General features: G+C 39.0%; 1 protein-coding gene across 3 annotated transcripts in view; it reads right to left on the bottom strand.

Moving 5' to 3' along the window:
• The window catches only part of MOCS1 (molybdenum cofactor synthesis 1), a 29,962-nt gene that overhangs the window by 4,635 nt on the left and 7,441 nt on the right, over window positions 1–17,886 (bottom strand). For 2 of the 3 annotated variants that reach the window (XM_064708914.1, XM_064708915.1), the window contains exons 2-10: window positions 17,404–17,536; window positions 16,508–16,675; window positions 11,397–11,561; window positions 6,990–7,051; window positions 6,633–6,744; window positions 6,242–6,354; window positions 5,501–5,611; window positions 4,577–4,697; window positions 3,268–3,315 (exon numbers count right to left, since the gene is read on the bottom strand). In XM_064708914.1, coding sequence (XP_064564984.1) covers window positions 3,268–3,315; window positions 4,577–4,697; window positions 5,501–5,611; window positions 6,242–6,354; window positions 6,633–6,744; window positions 6,990–7,051; window positions 11,397–11,561; window positions 16,508–16,675; window positions 17,404–17,470 — 967 coding nt within the window. In that variant the 5' untranslated portion in view covers window positions 17,471–17,536. Of the gene's footprint in view, window positions 1–3,252; window positions 3,316–4,576; window positions 4,698–5,500; window positions 5,612–6,241; window positions 6,355–6,632; window positions 6,745–6,989; window positions 7,052–11,396; window positions 11,562–16,507; window positions 16,676–17,403; window positions 17,537–17,886 lie in introns of all 3 variants that reach the window. The other variant, XM_064708916.1, reaches the window with a different exon arrangement.

The following is a 17,886-nucleotide window of genomic DNA, read 5'->3' on the forward strand; positions in this document are numbered from 1 at the left end:
ACAGACAGATTTTAAATCTACTCAGAAGCATGTTCCAAGTTGAGCTGGCAGAGCTCCCAGCTGGCAGAGAGGTAGTAAGCCCTCCAGCCCCTTTTTGCCATTTAATCCTTTGGTTTTGGCATTTGCACTGGGCTAAATGCCAACTGTGAAGACAGAAGGAGTCTCTTTCACATAAAAGTGAATAAAATGTTTTGTAAGTAAAGAAAGCAGTATAGAGGTAAGTGGCTAAGCCCTGGTCTAACAGCACCACTCATAAGCATGTTTCTCTTTTTCTGAAGAAATGTGGCATTAGGCTGTGCTCAATAACCTCCTTTGGAAGCTCTGGTATTCAAGGACTCCCTTTTCAGCCTATCCACAGGTGCATCAAAGCAGCTTCCTGCCCCTCTGCACATTGCTGAGCTACCTCTGCTGCCCAGGGACTGTCCACATGATAGTAATAGACACAGTGTGGACTAAGTCTAACTGTGCTCCTCCATCTTTTTTAAAAAGAAACTCACCAAACTCTTCCTTGTTAGTTGCAGCCTCTGCTAAAACAAGACTGATGCACTTAGCACCATTGTCATCAAGAGTACCCTCCAAACATTGGTCTGAAAGTACCATTCCTGAAGCTTAAATCAACCACAGATTTCACTATTATAGTCACTGCAATAACTTAAGTTCAGGCAAAGGCCTTTTTTCATCTACAGCTGATGGCTTATAAGCAAGATTCCTGCAAGTCTGAAGGCATGTGTTTACCTCAGAGAAATGGGATTAAATGGACATAAATGTGCTGAGTGAAACATTTCTCTGCTTTAGAAGAGCATAGAAAATTATTTTCTTATTCTTCTTCTCTTGCTCTCTCTTTCCATAGTGGGGCCTAACCTGAATATTCCTTTTCAAATCCAGGAACTCAAAGCACTCTGTTCTTCTGGACTCCTTGATAAGCTTCAAAGCTGACGCTAAACCCTTGTGAAAGTGTCTTGTTTTCAGGAGAAGCCAGGCTGCAAAGGCAGACAAGTACTTCCTTCCACAGGGTAAACACACATGGGTGGGAGCAGGGAGAAAAGTTTGCTCAAGTAAAGTGGGAAATAAACAGACTGCAAGAGACAGTAATGAGGGCAAATCATCTTCGCTTTTCTGAGCAGCCTATACTTCTTGAAGTTCTCTATCTAGTCATCTCTATTTGCAACCAAATTGCTCATATACCTACAGAAAAAAAAAAGTAATAGTTTTCTACTGCACCATATACTGAAACCATCTGATTAATTCCATCTCCTTATATACTATTACTGCACCTCAAGTTTAATTGTGTCAGCTTCCAACTAGGACAATCTCAGGGGGAGAAAGAAGGCAGAGATACTTAAACTAATGAGGAAATTCCCATAACTGAAGTGAACCCAGGAGAAAAAGAACCTGCTGAAAGGAATATTTTGATTAAGGAAATAAGATACAAACCATATAGCAAAAGATTAGTCAACAGCGGTGCAGAGAAGACGCCAGGTTTGGCTCACTGCATCTAGCAAAACCAATTAGTGATTTCCACAGCAGTCATTAAATTTCATTAAATTAATTCCATACACACACTCCCCCATTGACTGCTTACACACCAGCATTATTTGAAGTTTGTAACTAACTCAAAACACAATTAGGAAATCTCCTAATGATTCCTCATGTGACACAGTGGGATACTCTCCACTCATCTCCAGTCTCTCCACTGATGCGGTGACTGCCAGCAGTCAGTCTCAAAGGGAGATGGAACAGCTGAAGGAGGACCTGGACAGGCTGCCTCTTTCACTGCATGTAAGACAATGCAAAAGCACTTTTCAAAAGGAAGTTGGATTGTTCTGATCTGTAGACATCCAAACATTGCTATGAATGCTAACTTTGGAGTATGGGAATTCTTTCAAAGAGAATTTGAAAAATTATGTAGGTCCCAGTGAGCTGTCAAGAGTTTAATAAAGTATTTTTCATCTTAAAAAAATAAAACAACAAAATTTTTCCTCATGCATCAAGTCAATATACATTTTAAACAAAGGGTCCTCCTTACCCTTTTTCTAGAACACAATGCAGCAGTGGCCATATACGAGCAAGCAAAGGCACAATTTTGCACTAGCCAACGGGGAAAATTATGGCTCTTTAAAGTGAGGCACCAAGTGAAAAACATTCCCAGTGAAGACCTATGTTAAAGATCTCTGTGGATCCTATATCCTAATAATGGCAACATAAGTACAAGCCTTGGGGGCTTGGTTTAAAAAAAGAGTAGTTGCTATTATAGTATCACCTGCTGCAAAGATTTGCAAATTAATGCATGCTCCCCTCCTCCAGAGTACCTGTTTTAAAACCTGTGTTTTAAGCTGCCCAGCAGCTAACCTGCTCCAAAACACCAATGGGAGGATAAGTTTAGATTTGAAATGTAATATTCATGTCTTTCACCCTTGTTTGTTTTTTTCCCCACACCTTGTTGATAAGGAACAATGACATCTTGCAATTAAGCTCACAAAGCTAACTCTTGTAACCATTTCTTAAGGTTTTGAAAGACAGCTCTTAAAGAAGAGGTAAACATAGGCATGGACAAGGTAAAATCACACTGAAGGAGATGTTAAAAATCAGTAAGAGAAACACAGCAGTGCTACATCACTCATGAACAGAGCTTCAAGCAGAAGGGAGAGTTAGCAAACAGCTTCAATAGACACTAGAAGGAAAGGAAAGGCTCTTGGTTTATAGGTCTTTGATGATTATGTTCTGAGACTTTGCAGCAATAAGAGGCAATTTTAAAAGAATGAAGATTGTCAGATTCTGAAGTAGCAGTGAGGTAGGAACACTTGCACTTCTGTCAGCTTGATGGCTCTATGTATGTTATAAACAAAGCTGAATTTCTTAATCCATGGACAAACTCCATTCTGCATCCTTTATATTTATAGAGCAATACAGTCAAGACTCACCTCAAACTGTCTTGTAAGTAACTACACTGTTTTACTTAAATACAAAGAAAGATGGTAGGAAGGCTGATTACCCCTTTGGAAAATGTAATGAAGTGTCTTAATTAGGGCAGACAAAACCAGGACTGTCAATTGGAAAACCAGGTAAGGCTCAGTAGGGACACTAAACCTTCCTCCTCCTCCACTTCAGCATGTTAACTATAACTGGCTAATTAAGAAGCCTTTTTCTTTGCCTAAACCTAGGGCAGAACCAAAAGCTAGACTTAGAAGCCAAATTTTCTCTGTTCCCCCAAAGACAGAAACCCAACAAAATCACTGTATGTTTTTTACGTACTGATTTGTCACCCACCAATCAGGACCATTGGCCGGTTTTTCATCCGGGAAATGTTAAACATGCCTAGAAATAAAATAAGAAACACATAAGAATCCCAGCTTTCTAGGCTTTAAGTCATGCATCTGGTTTACATGTTCAGTTTTCTGCTATTCAGAGTGCAACCTGCATACTAGGAAAAACACAGCTCAGGAAAGACCAAGGGAACCAGAGGAAGGGGAATCCAGCACGGTATAATTTAAAACTATTATCTGCCTGAGTCTCCAGGCATCCAGCTGCTGTGGGTCTAACACACGAAAGAACTCTTTCCAAGAAAGCTTGCCTTAATATGAATTACAGCCTACCTACTACAGAATTCAATCTATTTGAGACTATCTTGTCTGTAACAGCATTTCTCTGCTCTAGTTCCATAGATAAGCTGTTAATAAGTGTTCCTGTTCAAAGAAGTTCAATCACAGAAAGCCCCAGGGACAATAATGAGATTAACACAAACCGAGAGAAGATAATGTCAGGTAAATGCTGCTGATGGTAAAATGACTTTAATAGACTCTTCCCCATCCACTCCCTCCTCTCCCAAACCAAAATTCATAAATAAACGGTCTACAAATAAAGGAACAAATCCCTCCCCTTTCCTTACGTTTATAAGGCACTATTTTATCTGGGTAAGACCAATGTCCTTTGGAAGTTAGTCTACACTTAGATTTAAAAGCTACCTTTAAATTTGTTTCACACATTAGGAGAAAAGGGAAAAACCTACTGCTATTAATCTGTCAGAATCTGCAAGAAAACAAAAGGGCCAAAGCATATTTTTAGTGTACAGGGGACTAATCCATGATTATAAAACCAGTCCATGTACAAAAGGTCAGCATTCCCAGCTGGAGCCAGATTACAAAAATTCAGGTTCAGATGTTAATGTTTATATTAATATAAATTCAGAAAAGACAAATGTAGCCTGAGAATGTGACATCATGGACCTTGAGTCACAACCTTATGCAGAGCACTAGATGAGTACCCAAAAAGTCCTGAATGGTGGCAAAGAGATTTGTCACTTCTAGAAACATGTTAATGCAGTACTTGGATCGACAGCTCAATTTAGTCCTTCTTTTACAGTAAACTAATAAAAAAAAGGGATCCAATGCAACTACTTAGCTTTGCACTTCACTGTTGCTCTTATGAGCAGTGGTATTCACATATATTTGAGAGCAGAAGTCAGTCCAAAAGTCATTCAGACAGTTTGGATTCTAACTCTCATGGAAGGTTACAAGTACCAGGACATTGTTTTCCCTATCACTGCTGTTATTTCTCAACAAAGTATAAAAAAACATACCAGCATGCTGTTTCTTTTTTCTGCCCACTGCTGCTCCGATAATTTGAATCAACTCCTCCTCTGAAGCACCCGACCGTAGGTGATCCCTCAAGGACACTTCTGAATTCCCAAAAAGGCACACCTGCAGCCAACCCGGGGAAGCAGAGGGGGAGAAATGAGAAAGAATAAAATAAATTACTTTTACAAGTATTTTGTACTAACCGCAGAGTGAAGAGCTTTGAAGAGGCATACCCTGTTAAGGGAACATTTATGGAGATTGTTTTCTTTATCTCTCATGTACACGCAGACAGCCTGGGATGTTTATGCAGCCCAGGCTCATTGGACCTTCAGGCTGCCTCGGTCATCCGATGTTAGGCAGCAGCACAGCTGTTGTCAATATCAGGTGACAATGCATAAGTGCCAATTTTTAATTGAAAACTTTAATTTTCCCCCAGAAACTGCCAGTTTCAACGTGGCAGGAAATGGTTATCCCTCCTTGTTCTACAGCCATTGAGCAAATGTACAGGCTGCTCTTGAAGGAAAAGAGCTACAAGTTGTTTGGGAAACAAGACAAGATCCTTGTGGAATGCAAAAGCCAAGCCCTCACAGCTGCTTGGACCCTTTTTTAAAGAGAAATCATCTGCTCATCACATGCTTAAGATGATTTTGAATCAAAGATTAGAATAAATGTTTATATTTACTGGCCTTGCAACCATGTTTTACAACTGAAGTTAACTATGTTAGGAAAACAGAGAAACCAAAAAAAAGGTGATGTAACATCTCCCTAAGAGCCTGACAAGATGGAACAAGAATTCATACAGAATAAATAAACAGGAGCTAGCTGGTAATAATTATGCATCTTTACATCCCAGCTACTTTTAGGGCACGAATTTCAACACTATTTTCCCTGCATGAACTGGAAAAGAATCCTGCTTCACTACCAACCTTTAGGTTCCCATCTGCTGTTATCCTCAGCCGATTGCAGGATCCACAGAAGTGCTCAGACATGGAGGTGATAAAGCTGATTTGTCCCTGGAAATGTGGCACCTTGTAACTCTACAGAAACACAGAAGAGAAAAAAAAAAAAAGAGTCAAATACAGACTCCTAGCTTTTATAGCTCCACTTGCCTAAAGACCAGAAAATCTTTTTTAACACAGATTTTCTTCAACCCTAAGATCCTATCAAAGAAAAAATAAAAGTCAGTTTTTTCAGGTGTCCCAGTTTATTCTGCCCCATTCCTAGAAATCTCATACTTGTTAAATGTTTGCTCTTGTAGTTATCAACTAACAGGTGATGCCTCTAGGAGCATGAGCTAGAAATTCCCCATTTGGCACTTTAAAACAATAGTTTTTTCACTGAGCAACTCTTCCATCAGGATTGTTAATGTGCAGACATAGACTGACAAAAGTTTCAAAAGCTGCAAATACAGGACACAGGCCTGGCATTCTTTATATTTGACTAAAAATACATCTAGAAAACACATTGTATTTATAAAGGTACAGACTATGACTAGGACTTCATAAGGTCAAGTCTCCTGCAGGCAGCTTGACCAAAACTTACGAGTTACCACACTGAGTATTTATTACTTTGGTTGTCAAATATCAATGCTGAACTTGGAATAATTTGGGGATTTGGGGCAGAGAAGGAATAAGGGCATGTTTCACACATTCTCTGTCCAACCCCACCTTGGCTGTGCTGGAAGTCTCACAGGGTAATTTCTCCAATTCCGGCCATCGCTGTTTAATTGTATCAAGCATTTCTTTGTAGCTCACCATCTTCTTGAAGTTCCATTTATTGCCTAGAATTAACAAAACCAGCCTAACCTTAGACTGTGGATTTTATTTTCTTAATTAGCAGAGAACCACCTTCACATTCTCTGTAAGTGTCACTTAAGGTGACACTCAGGTGTCCCAGCCCCAACGAGTCTTCTACACCTTATGGAGGGAGAAGCTAACCTGCAAAAAGCTTCAGGCTTTTGAAGAGCTTACCAAAACTTCCAGAGACAAACCTATGGGATGAACATCTACCAGCCAGCTCACCTGTGTCCAAGAAGAATCTCAAAGCTGCAGTACTTACCATCAAAGGGCATATATTCTATGAACCGCACGTCAAGGGGCAGATCCTTTGTGAAATCCACAAAGTCCAGCACTTCATCCTCATTGAAGCCTCGCATCACCACACAGTTCACCTGCAGGTAAAGCACACACCTGAAATCAGTGAACAGAGTGTGACCTGCACCCCCAGCTGCACAAGGAGATGACATGAATTCTGCTCATTACTTCTTGATGAGATCTTCAAGTTTTTCTCCAGTTTTACTAAAAATTATTCACGGAGTGGGGTGGGAGGTGAGATGGAATACAATAAATTCCTCATCAGGTGATTGGTATGTATGGTAAAACAAAACAGTTTCAGAGTAAATAACACTGGCTTTACCTTAACAGGATGGTAGCCAAGTTCAGTGGCTTTGTGGATTCCTTCCATTACCTTGTGAAAGCCTAAGATACAAAAAGAGTGAAAAATAATTTTTATTGCTTCAAAGCAGAATGCAAAAGGTGGTTATTTAGTACAAGACAAAGGGATGACAAATAAAAATCAATCTGATTCAGTAGACAGGGCTGCAAGTAAGAACAGCTGCAAAAAAAGACTTTAATTATACCCCTCCCTCACAACCCTCAAAGACTACCAAGTTACTATAATCAAGTCATTGAGATCAATATTTAACTGATATTTGAGTAATCAACAATACTGGTATGAATTTTTTATATCTTTAGATATCCACATATTATTAGCATAAGATTCTGCACTCCCCTTTAAGACAGCTTTCCTTGTGTTACATTCTTCTTAAAGGGAGTGGAAAGAATTTATGAACTGCCTCCAGATGCACTAAAGAAGGAATAATAAATTAATGTTTATTTTATAGTAATGGCTTGTGTCTTTTCTACAATGACAGAATTTCTCTGTTCTGAATCAGACAGCAATGTTGCTAAGTGAATTTTAAAAGCATTTTTTTAAAGTACATTTGGGATGCAATGGGTTTAGGAACAACAAAAAGCCCCTTGATTCCCTGTTCAACCCTGGCTACAGATGTAATTGGCTTCCCAAAGCTACTGACTATCCATTAGTCAGAAGATCAGAGGCAGCATTTTTCAGGATCATCATTTTTATGACTAAACACAGGAAATTAGTGAACAAAATGTGGCAGGGATTAGAGCATTTAGGAAAGCAATTCAATTGGCCTTTGACCCTTGAAAACAAAGATAAAAAACTACAGTAACTTCAAGGAATGAAGTACCCAGTTTCATCCTACCATTTGGTGTGGCCTACACCTGCCAGCTGCTCTCAAACAGAAATATATATAGTTAATTTAGGGCAAGCGTCTTTGCCCCTACATGTACCTCTTAAAGCTGAAAGAAACTAACAATGCAGTTTCAGAATTTCAAGGTCACTTAAGAAAGCCTTTTAACGATCTCATTCAAACCCCCTCTTCTGTGTACTTTCTTTAAAGTTAAGACCTTTCATCAGGACATCCATTCCATATTTTGTGTATTATTCCCTCCCTGCCACACCCAGAAGCTGGCAGAGAACAGAGGTGAGAAGAATGAGACAGCAAATTCCCAAGCTCTGGGCACACATTTCTGGTGAGTGGGGTGCTGAGCTGCTCGCCCCATGTTTGTGACTGCCTCTCCACCCTGGCAGGTTCTAGACTAAGTTTCAAGCTGCACATGAAACTCAGATATGAGAGACCCAACAGTACATGAGACTGAGCTCCTTCTTCCAAAGCTGTCATCTTCAACAGCAAATGCTTTATATGTGCTAATAAAGGGGCAGTATGTCTCAGAAGTTTTGATGACAATCCCCATGCTGCTCCTTGTCCTATATTTTTCTGCACAGGTCCATCACCCTTCCCTTTCCTTATCTATGATCTACTGGAAACTCAGATTCCCTAGGGAACAGGTCATACCTTCATTACTCTGTAGGTGCTTTAGCAGATCCAAGCAGTAACTCAGTAGTATTCTGTGCATATTTAATATGGGATGCATCAGTAAAAAAGAAAACTAAAGAGACAAAAAATTCACTTCACTGCTCTCTGGCTAGTAAAGCATCATAAAGCACGGACATAGGAAAGCAGAAGATACAATTATTTAATAAACCAGTTCTAATCCTAATCCTGGCTGCAAAAGTGGTGAACAGCAATGTTACTTGACACAGTGAAATACCTCTTGCAAACAACTGTTTGCAGTTATGGCCTGTCACCCTTCTCAATCACCACCTACTTGTGCATGTGCCCCGGAAGTTTCCAGCACCTGTGGTAGATCTCATTCCAATTAAGCAAGATTGCAGGCAGATTATGGCAACAGAGATAACGATATACTGCTGTAAACACAAGCCAGAGCCATAAAGGGGATCAAAATCTCTGCTACTGCTCAGAAGATCTAATCTGTAACCACAGGATTACAGAAAGGAGAAACTCAACGTAACTAAAAAGGCCAGGAAGAAACCACTTCTCCTTTTTTACCCAATGAAAAATTTCAATACTTTCATCATATTTGATTTCTTCTGAAGTCAGAACTTTAGCCAGCTTTATAGTACAGAGAACCTTAGAGCCACCCAGAAAAATCTTATATGGAACAAAACCTCCCATCAGTTAATCCTTACAGGAAAAAAGGCTTCAGGCCTACATTTAATGATACAATACAGCAGTACCTCACTTTCCTTGTATGAAACACATAAAAAAAAAGGACAGGCCATGAAACAGGTTAGACTGGCTACCTGCATGAAAGCATTCTTATTTGTTCATCCCTTAGAATGTGGTAGATTGGAAAAAGTAGAAAGATTACAGTACTCTAAAATGCTTTCACACATCAGTGAAATCTCTGATGATCTCACAGCCATTCTGTCTATCCCAACCATCTGCAAGTAGGAGCAGATGTGATGCAGGGCACCTGCAACAAAGATACACATTTTCTGCATCTTCTTAAAACTCTACATCAACTTTCCAGCAAAAGAGAGAAATTATTCCCAGTTTCTCAAGTTCCTGGTAAGCTCCATAATCAGATGCCACCTTTACTTTCCAGAGAAGTTATCAGCCAAGACCAGGGATCCCTCTCACCTTAACAGAGCTAAACCTTGTTGCCTCTGGAACTGCCATAGGAGACACGGTAACTCAGTAGGGCAGGCACTCTATTCTCTGCTCACTCCATACTTAGAAATCTCCTATTAAATAAAAACCCTCAAAAAAAAAAAAAAAAGGCATTTTATATAATTTCAGCCTTTAACCTTAAAGAAAAAAAGGGAAAAAAACCCCAAAGCAATAGAATTCACTGTTACTATTTTTACCTGATCTCTGCTTGCAAAAAATATCTATGATTTAGAGACTTTTTCTCCTTTTAAAAAATATTTAGTAACAGAAATTTCCCTGTTCATTGTCCATGCTGTTCAGTTGAGCAATTTCTCTCTTAGTTGGTAAAAGACCTTTTTCTCTTTAAAGGCAGAAAAGAACATTTATATAAATAAAATTACCTTCATGCCCTAATAACTTTTAGTTTACTTTATAGGCAGCACATTCCTAACAGCTTCTAATCAGATATGAAGATCTCTGGCCTTTAATTCAGGAAGCTAGAGGCTCAGGTTTGCCCCTTCAGTGGCAAAAGAAGGGCTTGCTCCTAATGAATGTCACAAACCCTGTAATACTCAAACACAGAGAGCAGAAGGAAAGAGCACAGTCAACACCAGCTTGTGATTAGTTACTCCTGGATACCACTCTGGGAGCCAACTGTGCCATGACACAATCGGATCAAAAAACAGCCTACACTGGAAGGATAATGCTCCAGCCCGCTTTATGACAGGAACTGATTTCTGCACCATAACACAGAAACATGAAGTAGTGCTAACACAGAGACTGTTGACAAGGACACCTTCCTGCACCTGCCAGCAGAACTTCAGTTTGCTAGCAGTGATTCAAATGCTGACTTTACTTCCCACAGCATTCCAGATTTCTACAATCCTTTCCCTACATGTGCCTGAGGCTGTTGCACCATCTGGTGGCTACTTAGAGGTTTTGTCAGAATTAGAAGTTCACACACTGCTGAAGTTACAATGCTGGACAGGAAGAGAATGATACAACATCAAATCAGTTTTCGTTTGGAAGGAAGCCCAACCATGAAGCTGAGCTCCATCAGCTTTAAGATTCATTTAAACCAGAATCTGTAAGACTGGGCATATCCAAGTGTTTCTCAAATTCTACTTGCAATTACTTGCTCAGTAGGAGAGAAGTTACAAAGCCAACAGACCTCCTCAAATTACCTCAGGCATAGTTTATGTTTATTCCTATTAAAAAGAAGTGGATACAGAACATCACTAACCACAAGTGAGACCACTGCTAGCACACCCCAAATATAACTTCCAGAAACTGCCACTTTTCACGACATGAAGTTCAGTTCTTGTGGCATCTTTGTCCCCACGTGGTATAGCAGAAACATCTGGGTTTTTTGAACAGTATAAAAGAAGAGCAGCACACAAGACCAACATAAGATTTGGAGAGTCCTCTTGAGAGCTATGTCTAACCAATTATAGACTATATGACTAACCACAGGACTAACTGTGGTAAATTGAGCATCTTCCACTTCACCAGCTCCAACGAAAAAGGCTCTACCTGCTAAGCATTACAGAAAGGAGGAAAAACAGTCACTGTTGAATAATCTAGTATAGACTATTTTTCCTACCCTCAGAAGGATAGCAATTCACTTTCCCCCCAAAGTAACTAACTGTGAAAGATATAGTAAGCAACTCAGGACATTCCTGCCAGCATTAACACAGTTGCCTTAGAAGACAAGTTTGTACCTTTCCTTCGGACAATGAACTCAAATTTAGCTGGCACCAAAGTATCCAGGCTAATGTTAATGGCATTCAGTCCTGCTTCCTTCAGCCGGGGCAGCAGTCTGGTTAAATTGATCCCATTGGTTGTGACAGCAATGGTTTTCAGCCCTTCCAGTTTGTACAGTTCACCTAGGAAAGAAAAGTAAAAAGAACACTTTAAAAAGCAGTTAAACTAAAATGTTTAAAGGTTACACAGAAAACCCAAAAGATTTGTGAAACAAAGAAAAATGTATCACTCAATGTGTGAAGAATATGTGGACACTTAGTGCTTCGGCCTTCTTCCAGTTGTATTGGTTTAAGAGACCAATTTTAGCACATACCCATTTCAAAAGATATGAGAGAACAGTTTATTGCAAGCGAAACTGGTGGTAAAGTTTTGTTTTATTAACATGCACACTAGTTTTGTTCCTAATTTCTTAAATACCTACTTTATTGTTAAAAGACAGCCCCTGATTTTGTGTACTTTCTTTTCCTCATCCACCTTTGCAAACTGAATTTTATGTTCTGCAATAATAATAAGCAGCAAGCCATCCCTTTCACAACTGACACCTGATCTGTTTATTTGGCAACTTCTATCCTACAATGCTTTACCAAAAACCAGCTCTAACCCAGAGGTAGCTGCCAGCAGAAGTTTAAACTTATGAAAGAAATACCACATGCAGTCCTAACTAAACAGAAAAAGGTCAACATACTAGACTATTACAGAGAATCCAAGGCAACAACATCCAAAGGGACAAAACATTTGTACTTGACAACTGAAATATTTCCATTACCAGTGGTAGCCCGGCCGACTGGAGAGGGCTTACGCAAGACACTAAAAATGGCTAACAAAAGAAAACAGCATAAGAAACAGCTAATATCATGAGATTAAGATTTAGAAAAGAAATGCCTCCTCATAAGCCAAATGCAGAAATCCTCAGCATACCAGATATCCAGAGATCAAGCTTTCAAACCTCCAGTTATCAGTACAATAACAAACAAGAAAAAAACCCTCATAAACAACTCGCAGAAGCAGAGCCACAGCAAAATAATTTACTTTGGTTTTCCCTCCCTCCCTCCCTCCCTCATAACCTCCACCCTAATTATTTAAGAAATATTTGAAGAACCCTTACTCTTGAGACAGCTGTAATTACAGCACAAATATTTCATAGTCCCTTCGTCCCTCACTATTTTACTTCTATTTATTCAAGTTGATAAGGGCCTTATTTCTGCTTTATCTCATTGCCTAGCTCTTTTCAAAATATTCACCCTAAGCCAAGTCCAGAACACTGGAATGGGTCAAGCTAGGTCACAGCAAAGATGCTGAAGTTTACAGCAGCAGCATTTTGGAACATGATTAGGAGCTCCATAAAGACATGAGGTTGTAGGGAAAGAGTAATCTTTACTAAGAGAGATGTTTTTCCTGACCTTCAGCTCTCAAAGTTCTCCCAAATGACCAAGAATAATCTCTTCCTAGAGGGTAAGTGCTAGTGGCTCAATTTTGCCAAAGATTATTGAACACTAGCTATCACTAGCAGCCTAATCTTTGTGAGAGTAAAGGATACATGCTACAGCCAGAGAATAGTTTGGGAACATCATTACTTTTATTTATAGCCTCAGAACACACAAAATGCTCAACCTCAGAATGACTGGGAAAAAAAGTCTAGGTGCCATACAGGTTTCATTGCTAGAAATGTAAATTATACATTTACAAATATATAAAATATTATAAATAAATATTTATTATAAATAAATAAAATATACAAAATAAATGCTTAAAGGCATTGAATAAAACTATGTCATTCTGCAGCCTAAAATGGAAAAAAAATTAAGAAGCAGCCCTAGTTGATTAGATCACCACAGGCAGCAGCTGATGTCCATGCATCTTTTTCCTCATCAGACAGGGTGAGATACAGGATAAGGCACTGGAAACACACTAATACATGGAATCAACTGTAGTAACAAGCTGGACAGTAGACAACTGTGAGAAGTTAGAGATGGAGGCTTAACACCAACAGCAATAAGTTAAAAAGGACCAGTGAGAACACTCTACCAGGTGTAACCTTCACAGGGTCTTGGCTTCTTGGCTTGTTGACCTCTAAAATTAAAAGGGATTAAAGAGACTTCATAACTCTGTAACTCTCTTTGTACCTGTATTAAACCTGTTTGCTGACCTTTGGTCACTGCCTTATCAACAATCAGCACAAGCAAAGGCAACTGACAAAAACTAACAAGTAGAAAAGGAAACAGAACAGATGCTGTAAGTCCATAGCATGAAGTGAAAACTTTTATGTCAAGCTTGAGCCATGAAATAAACCAATTGACATTTATGTTTTCCTTTAGGATATGGAGCCTCTTCTTAAATAGACAATTTTCTTACATATTCTCCTCCAATCATTTCCTTAACTGCACTTGTCCCAATTGACTCCAGAAAAGGTGTGCATGCTTCCTAGCACATGAACTAAGTCTATCCTCAACCACTTCACTCTTGAAATAGGTATAAAAAGTTGCTATGAAAAGGCATCCAATATTCCACCCTCCACCCCACTGAAAATTATTTCATCAGTGCAGATGTATACTCCTCAGACTACTAATAACAAATAGCTCTCAGAGAGTTTATATCTTGCTTATAATGATGCTTATTTGAACTTTGAGTCAGAGGGGATGGATTCTATATTCCCCTATCAGCTGCTTCAGAAAAGTCTCAAACATATGTTTTCAGCAGTCCCCAGAACATAATTTAGCTTTCAGCAAGTGTTAGATGCTGACTCACAGTTTATGTGCATGCATCCGTTAAAAGATTTTAAATAAAGAACTGTAGCAGGTCTCTGAATAGCATGGTCTCCTACAGTAGCTTCAAATTGCATCTGTTCATTGAAACAACTAAAAAACTTGAATTTGTGTATTAAAAAATTTGGAAACAGAAATCTAGTCTTAACATTTTTGAGCTTTACTCACAAGAGTAAAGGTATTTCATGGATAATTTAGAGTTTGGAGAAAGATTTGCTGAAAGTAAACCTAACTTAAACCCCAATCCAATTAATCATGAGATATTGTAGGCAGCTTCTCCAAAATCGTCTAGAAAACCAGACTAACTCTATCCCAGACCAAACTAGTACATAGTGCTAAGATGGCTTCAATAAAGACACTTTACTCAAATTTTGCAGAAGACATTTTTGGGCTTGATTTTCCCTCAATGAGTTTTCCCATAGTTATTAAATTGATATATTTTCTTTTGAGTCTCATTTAGATCCTGGACTGGGGCACCATAGAGTAACACCAAAGTCTGAGAAAACAGAGAGTGTTTGTAGACCTAATTCAACAATTTTCAACAGCCTTAAAAAAAACCCAGCCAGACTAATACAAATCCACAACGGAATGAACTAATACAACATGACAAACATCTTGACATCCCTTACCTTCACCCCAAGAGCACTACTGTTATCCACTAAAATGATCACTATGAATCTGTCAAAGTTCAGCTGTGAACAGGAACACCGGCGGAATAATGAAAATCCAGTGGTTCAAAAAGATCCATTTCTTCCTTTTAGGCACAAAATAAACCTTTGAGAATTCTATCATTGGAGTAAACCAAAACAAAAAGATGTCTATCCTTCCATTACCAATACTTCTGGATTGCAGCAATACAATAATGATTTTGCAGTGACCTGACTACTGTACTTAGACTATCAACATCATAAGAGCTGTGTTAAGTCATCAGCTACCACTGATAAATAAAAGAGGTGCCTACTATACACTAGAAAAGAAAGCTTTGCACTGATGACATGGTTGGTTTCAACTCGTTTTCATGCCAATAGTATGTGCTGAACTGCAAAGCTTTATTGTATTTTAAATTGCAACCTAATTTATAAATCTAGTTCCCTTTTACAGGAGCCAATAATTATACCTATTATCATTGGAAAGAATCTATTACCTTGAAACATGTCTTTTGAAAGGCATATAGCTTCCTCAGTACTAAAACCACCCCAAACCCGTCATGCATGGGCAAAATGTTCTGGACAATGATATTTCAGAATTCTAAAAAGTTAGTGCAATTTCAGAATTCACAATCAATCAAAGTTCAAAAAGACACACCCCAGCTCACTCCCATCACCCCTTTTCCAGCAATGAACAGGTCAATTCTACAAACTACAACAGCTTTTCTGGTTCCTTTAGAAGGTCATCTTTGGAAAAGGTCTTCCAATAAATCCCAAACAAAACTGACCAGAGGCAGGGAACATTTTCTGCATAAAAGCTCACTGTATTGGTAGGCATTTTTTTCTTCTTTCTAGACCCCCTTCTTCCACATAAGAAGAAGGTCTTGAAAGAAGACCTTTTCTTATCTTCAGTACTTAGAAGAGTGTATGCCCAGAAATAGACAAGTTCAGTTGTGTATAATACACCAAAGTGCACCCACCTACACAGCCTTAATCTAATTCATTGCCCCTACACAAATCTACTTCAAGATATGAGACTTTGGACAGAGCAAAAAGCACCTGACTCAAGAAAAAAGATCCAGGCAGTGTCATTTAACACAATACCAATCAAAGCAAACAGACTTCTAAAATTTACCCAGTAATTTACCCTCCATTGAAGTAATAGTCTTCATCAAGAAGTTTAAAAAGAGGTTTTTCCACCATTCCTTATTAAACACAAGCAAGTGACATTTGTTATCAATATAGAAAAACAAAACCACCAAAAAAATACACTCCTAAAAAATCAAATAGAAAGCTTGTTTTGTTTGTAAGCACATATCACTTGTTCCTCCTCACTGAGGACCTGATCATATAAGTTCTTGATTTTTCACCATCAGGCTGCATAATTGCAAGCTACTATAATAAATATTGAATAAAAAAACAATGCTAAGTTAAGCTGGTATAATACAAAGACACGTAAGCTCCATCCAAGCAACAGAGCAGAACTGGAAATTTTCTGAAAGGCACCTTGCATTTCACAATGTTGGGAAAACACACCACAGTAAATATGTAATTATTCTTCCAGTTGCCAGACTGTGTCAGTGGATAGCTGTAAGAGCAATTTTTGCATCAACATGTACCAAGTCACTCTGAAACACTCTGTACTGATCTGGGACTCACCCACAATATCCACCACATCGGGACGGATAAGTGGCTCTCCACCTGTCAGTCGGATCTTGTCCACACCTTCTTTCACAAACAGTCTGGCTAAGGTGATTATCTCCTGGGTAGTTAGGAGCTCTGTTTTCGGAGTCAGCTGAACACCTTCCTCAGGCATACAGTACTGACCTGAAACAAAGGTTACAGAAATACATGAGGCAAAGAATAACCTGCAACAATTGATCTAATATTGATGGGCAAAATGCACCAAGGGCAGCTTTATTGTATTTTATTTGTCTTTAATGGATGCCAAATGGCACCAACTGCGCAAAAATTTTACGATCTTCTAACAATTTCCTGGTTTACTTACTTTCCTGGTTTTACTTTACTTTCCTTTTTTACTTTACTTTCCTTTTTACTTACTTTCCTTACTTTACTTTCCTGGTTTTACTTGGGAAAACCAAAGACTAATTTGATGTGCCTCAAAATTACAACGGATCCACTCTGAAGAAAAAGATGACCTCACTTCTATCTAAACTGCATTCAAGCAGAGACACCAAGTTCAAGGCACAAGCACTGGAACATCACCAGACTTTGCAGACATAATAGTGGGAATGCCTAGGTATGAGCTCTCCTGCTTTTGGAGACTTTGGACACGCAGGCATCACTATCTAAACCACACCAAGTCTGATAAAAGATCTGTCACTTCCACCTGTCTCTGGTAGATCCCTAGGCTTGCTCCAGGATTCCCGCCCCACCAGTAGCTCAGCCCCAATTAGTCTCTATCTGTCATTTATTGTTACTTTGTGAAGACAAGAAACAGCACAGGGCCAACACAGCAATAATACCCTTACCCAAACCTTGGCTTTTGTACAATATGTGCAGGAGTTCTGTGCAAGGAAAGAGCAGACACTTACATCTGAGGTTGCACTTCTCAGTCAACGAAATTCGCAAGTAATTGTGCTGCCGCCCAAAGCTGTCCATCAAAAAAGCAGAGAATGGAGCAGCATGTTCTAGCACAAAGCGTTCCCTTCCTGGGCTTTGTAATTCCTGCAACAAAAACAAGCAAGTGTTAAATATTTGAACAGTTACCCTGTCAACTTGCTGTATAAATATCAACTTTGAACCCAACTGATAATTATTATTCCATTCTTCCCCACACAGACAGCTGCCCCAAAAAAAAAACCACTGTCAAAAGTGGGCATTTATTAAATTTCACACCCTACCTTAATCCATTTCTACAAGTTTCCCTGTCTTTGCCACAGGTGCTTCAGACTTTTTGTGCAGAATGGAAAGTGGTTTTGTTCAACTGCCTGTCTCTTCCCAGAATCAATGATCCAGGATCACCTATGCTCACTACAGCCCTTGGGTAAATGAAATTATAGAGAAGAGGCCCTTCC

Source organism: Zonotrichia leucophrys, chromosome 3 (genome assembly GCF_028769735.1).
Source record: "Zonotrichia leucophrys gambelii isolate GWCS_2022_RI chromosome 3, RI_Zleu_2.0, whole genome shotgun sequence".
NCBI lineage: Eukaryota > Metazoa > Chordata > Aves > Passeriformes > Passerellidae > Zonotrichia > Zonotrichia leucophrys.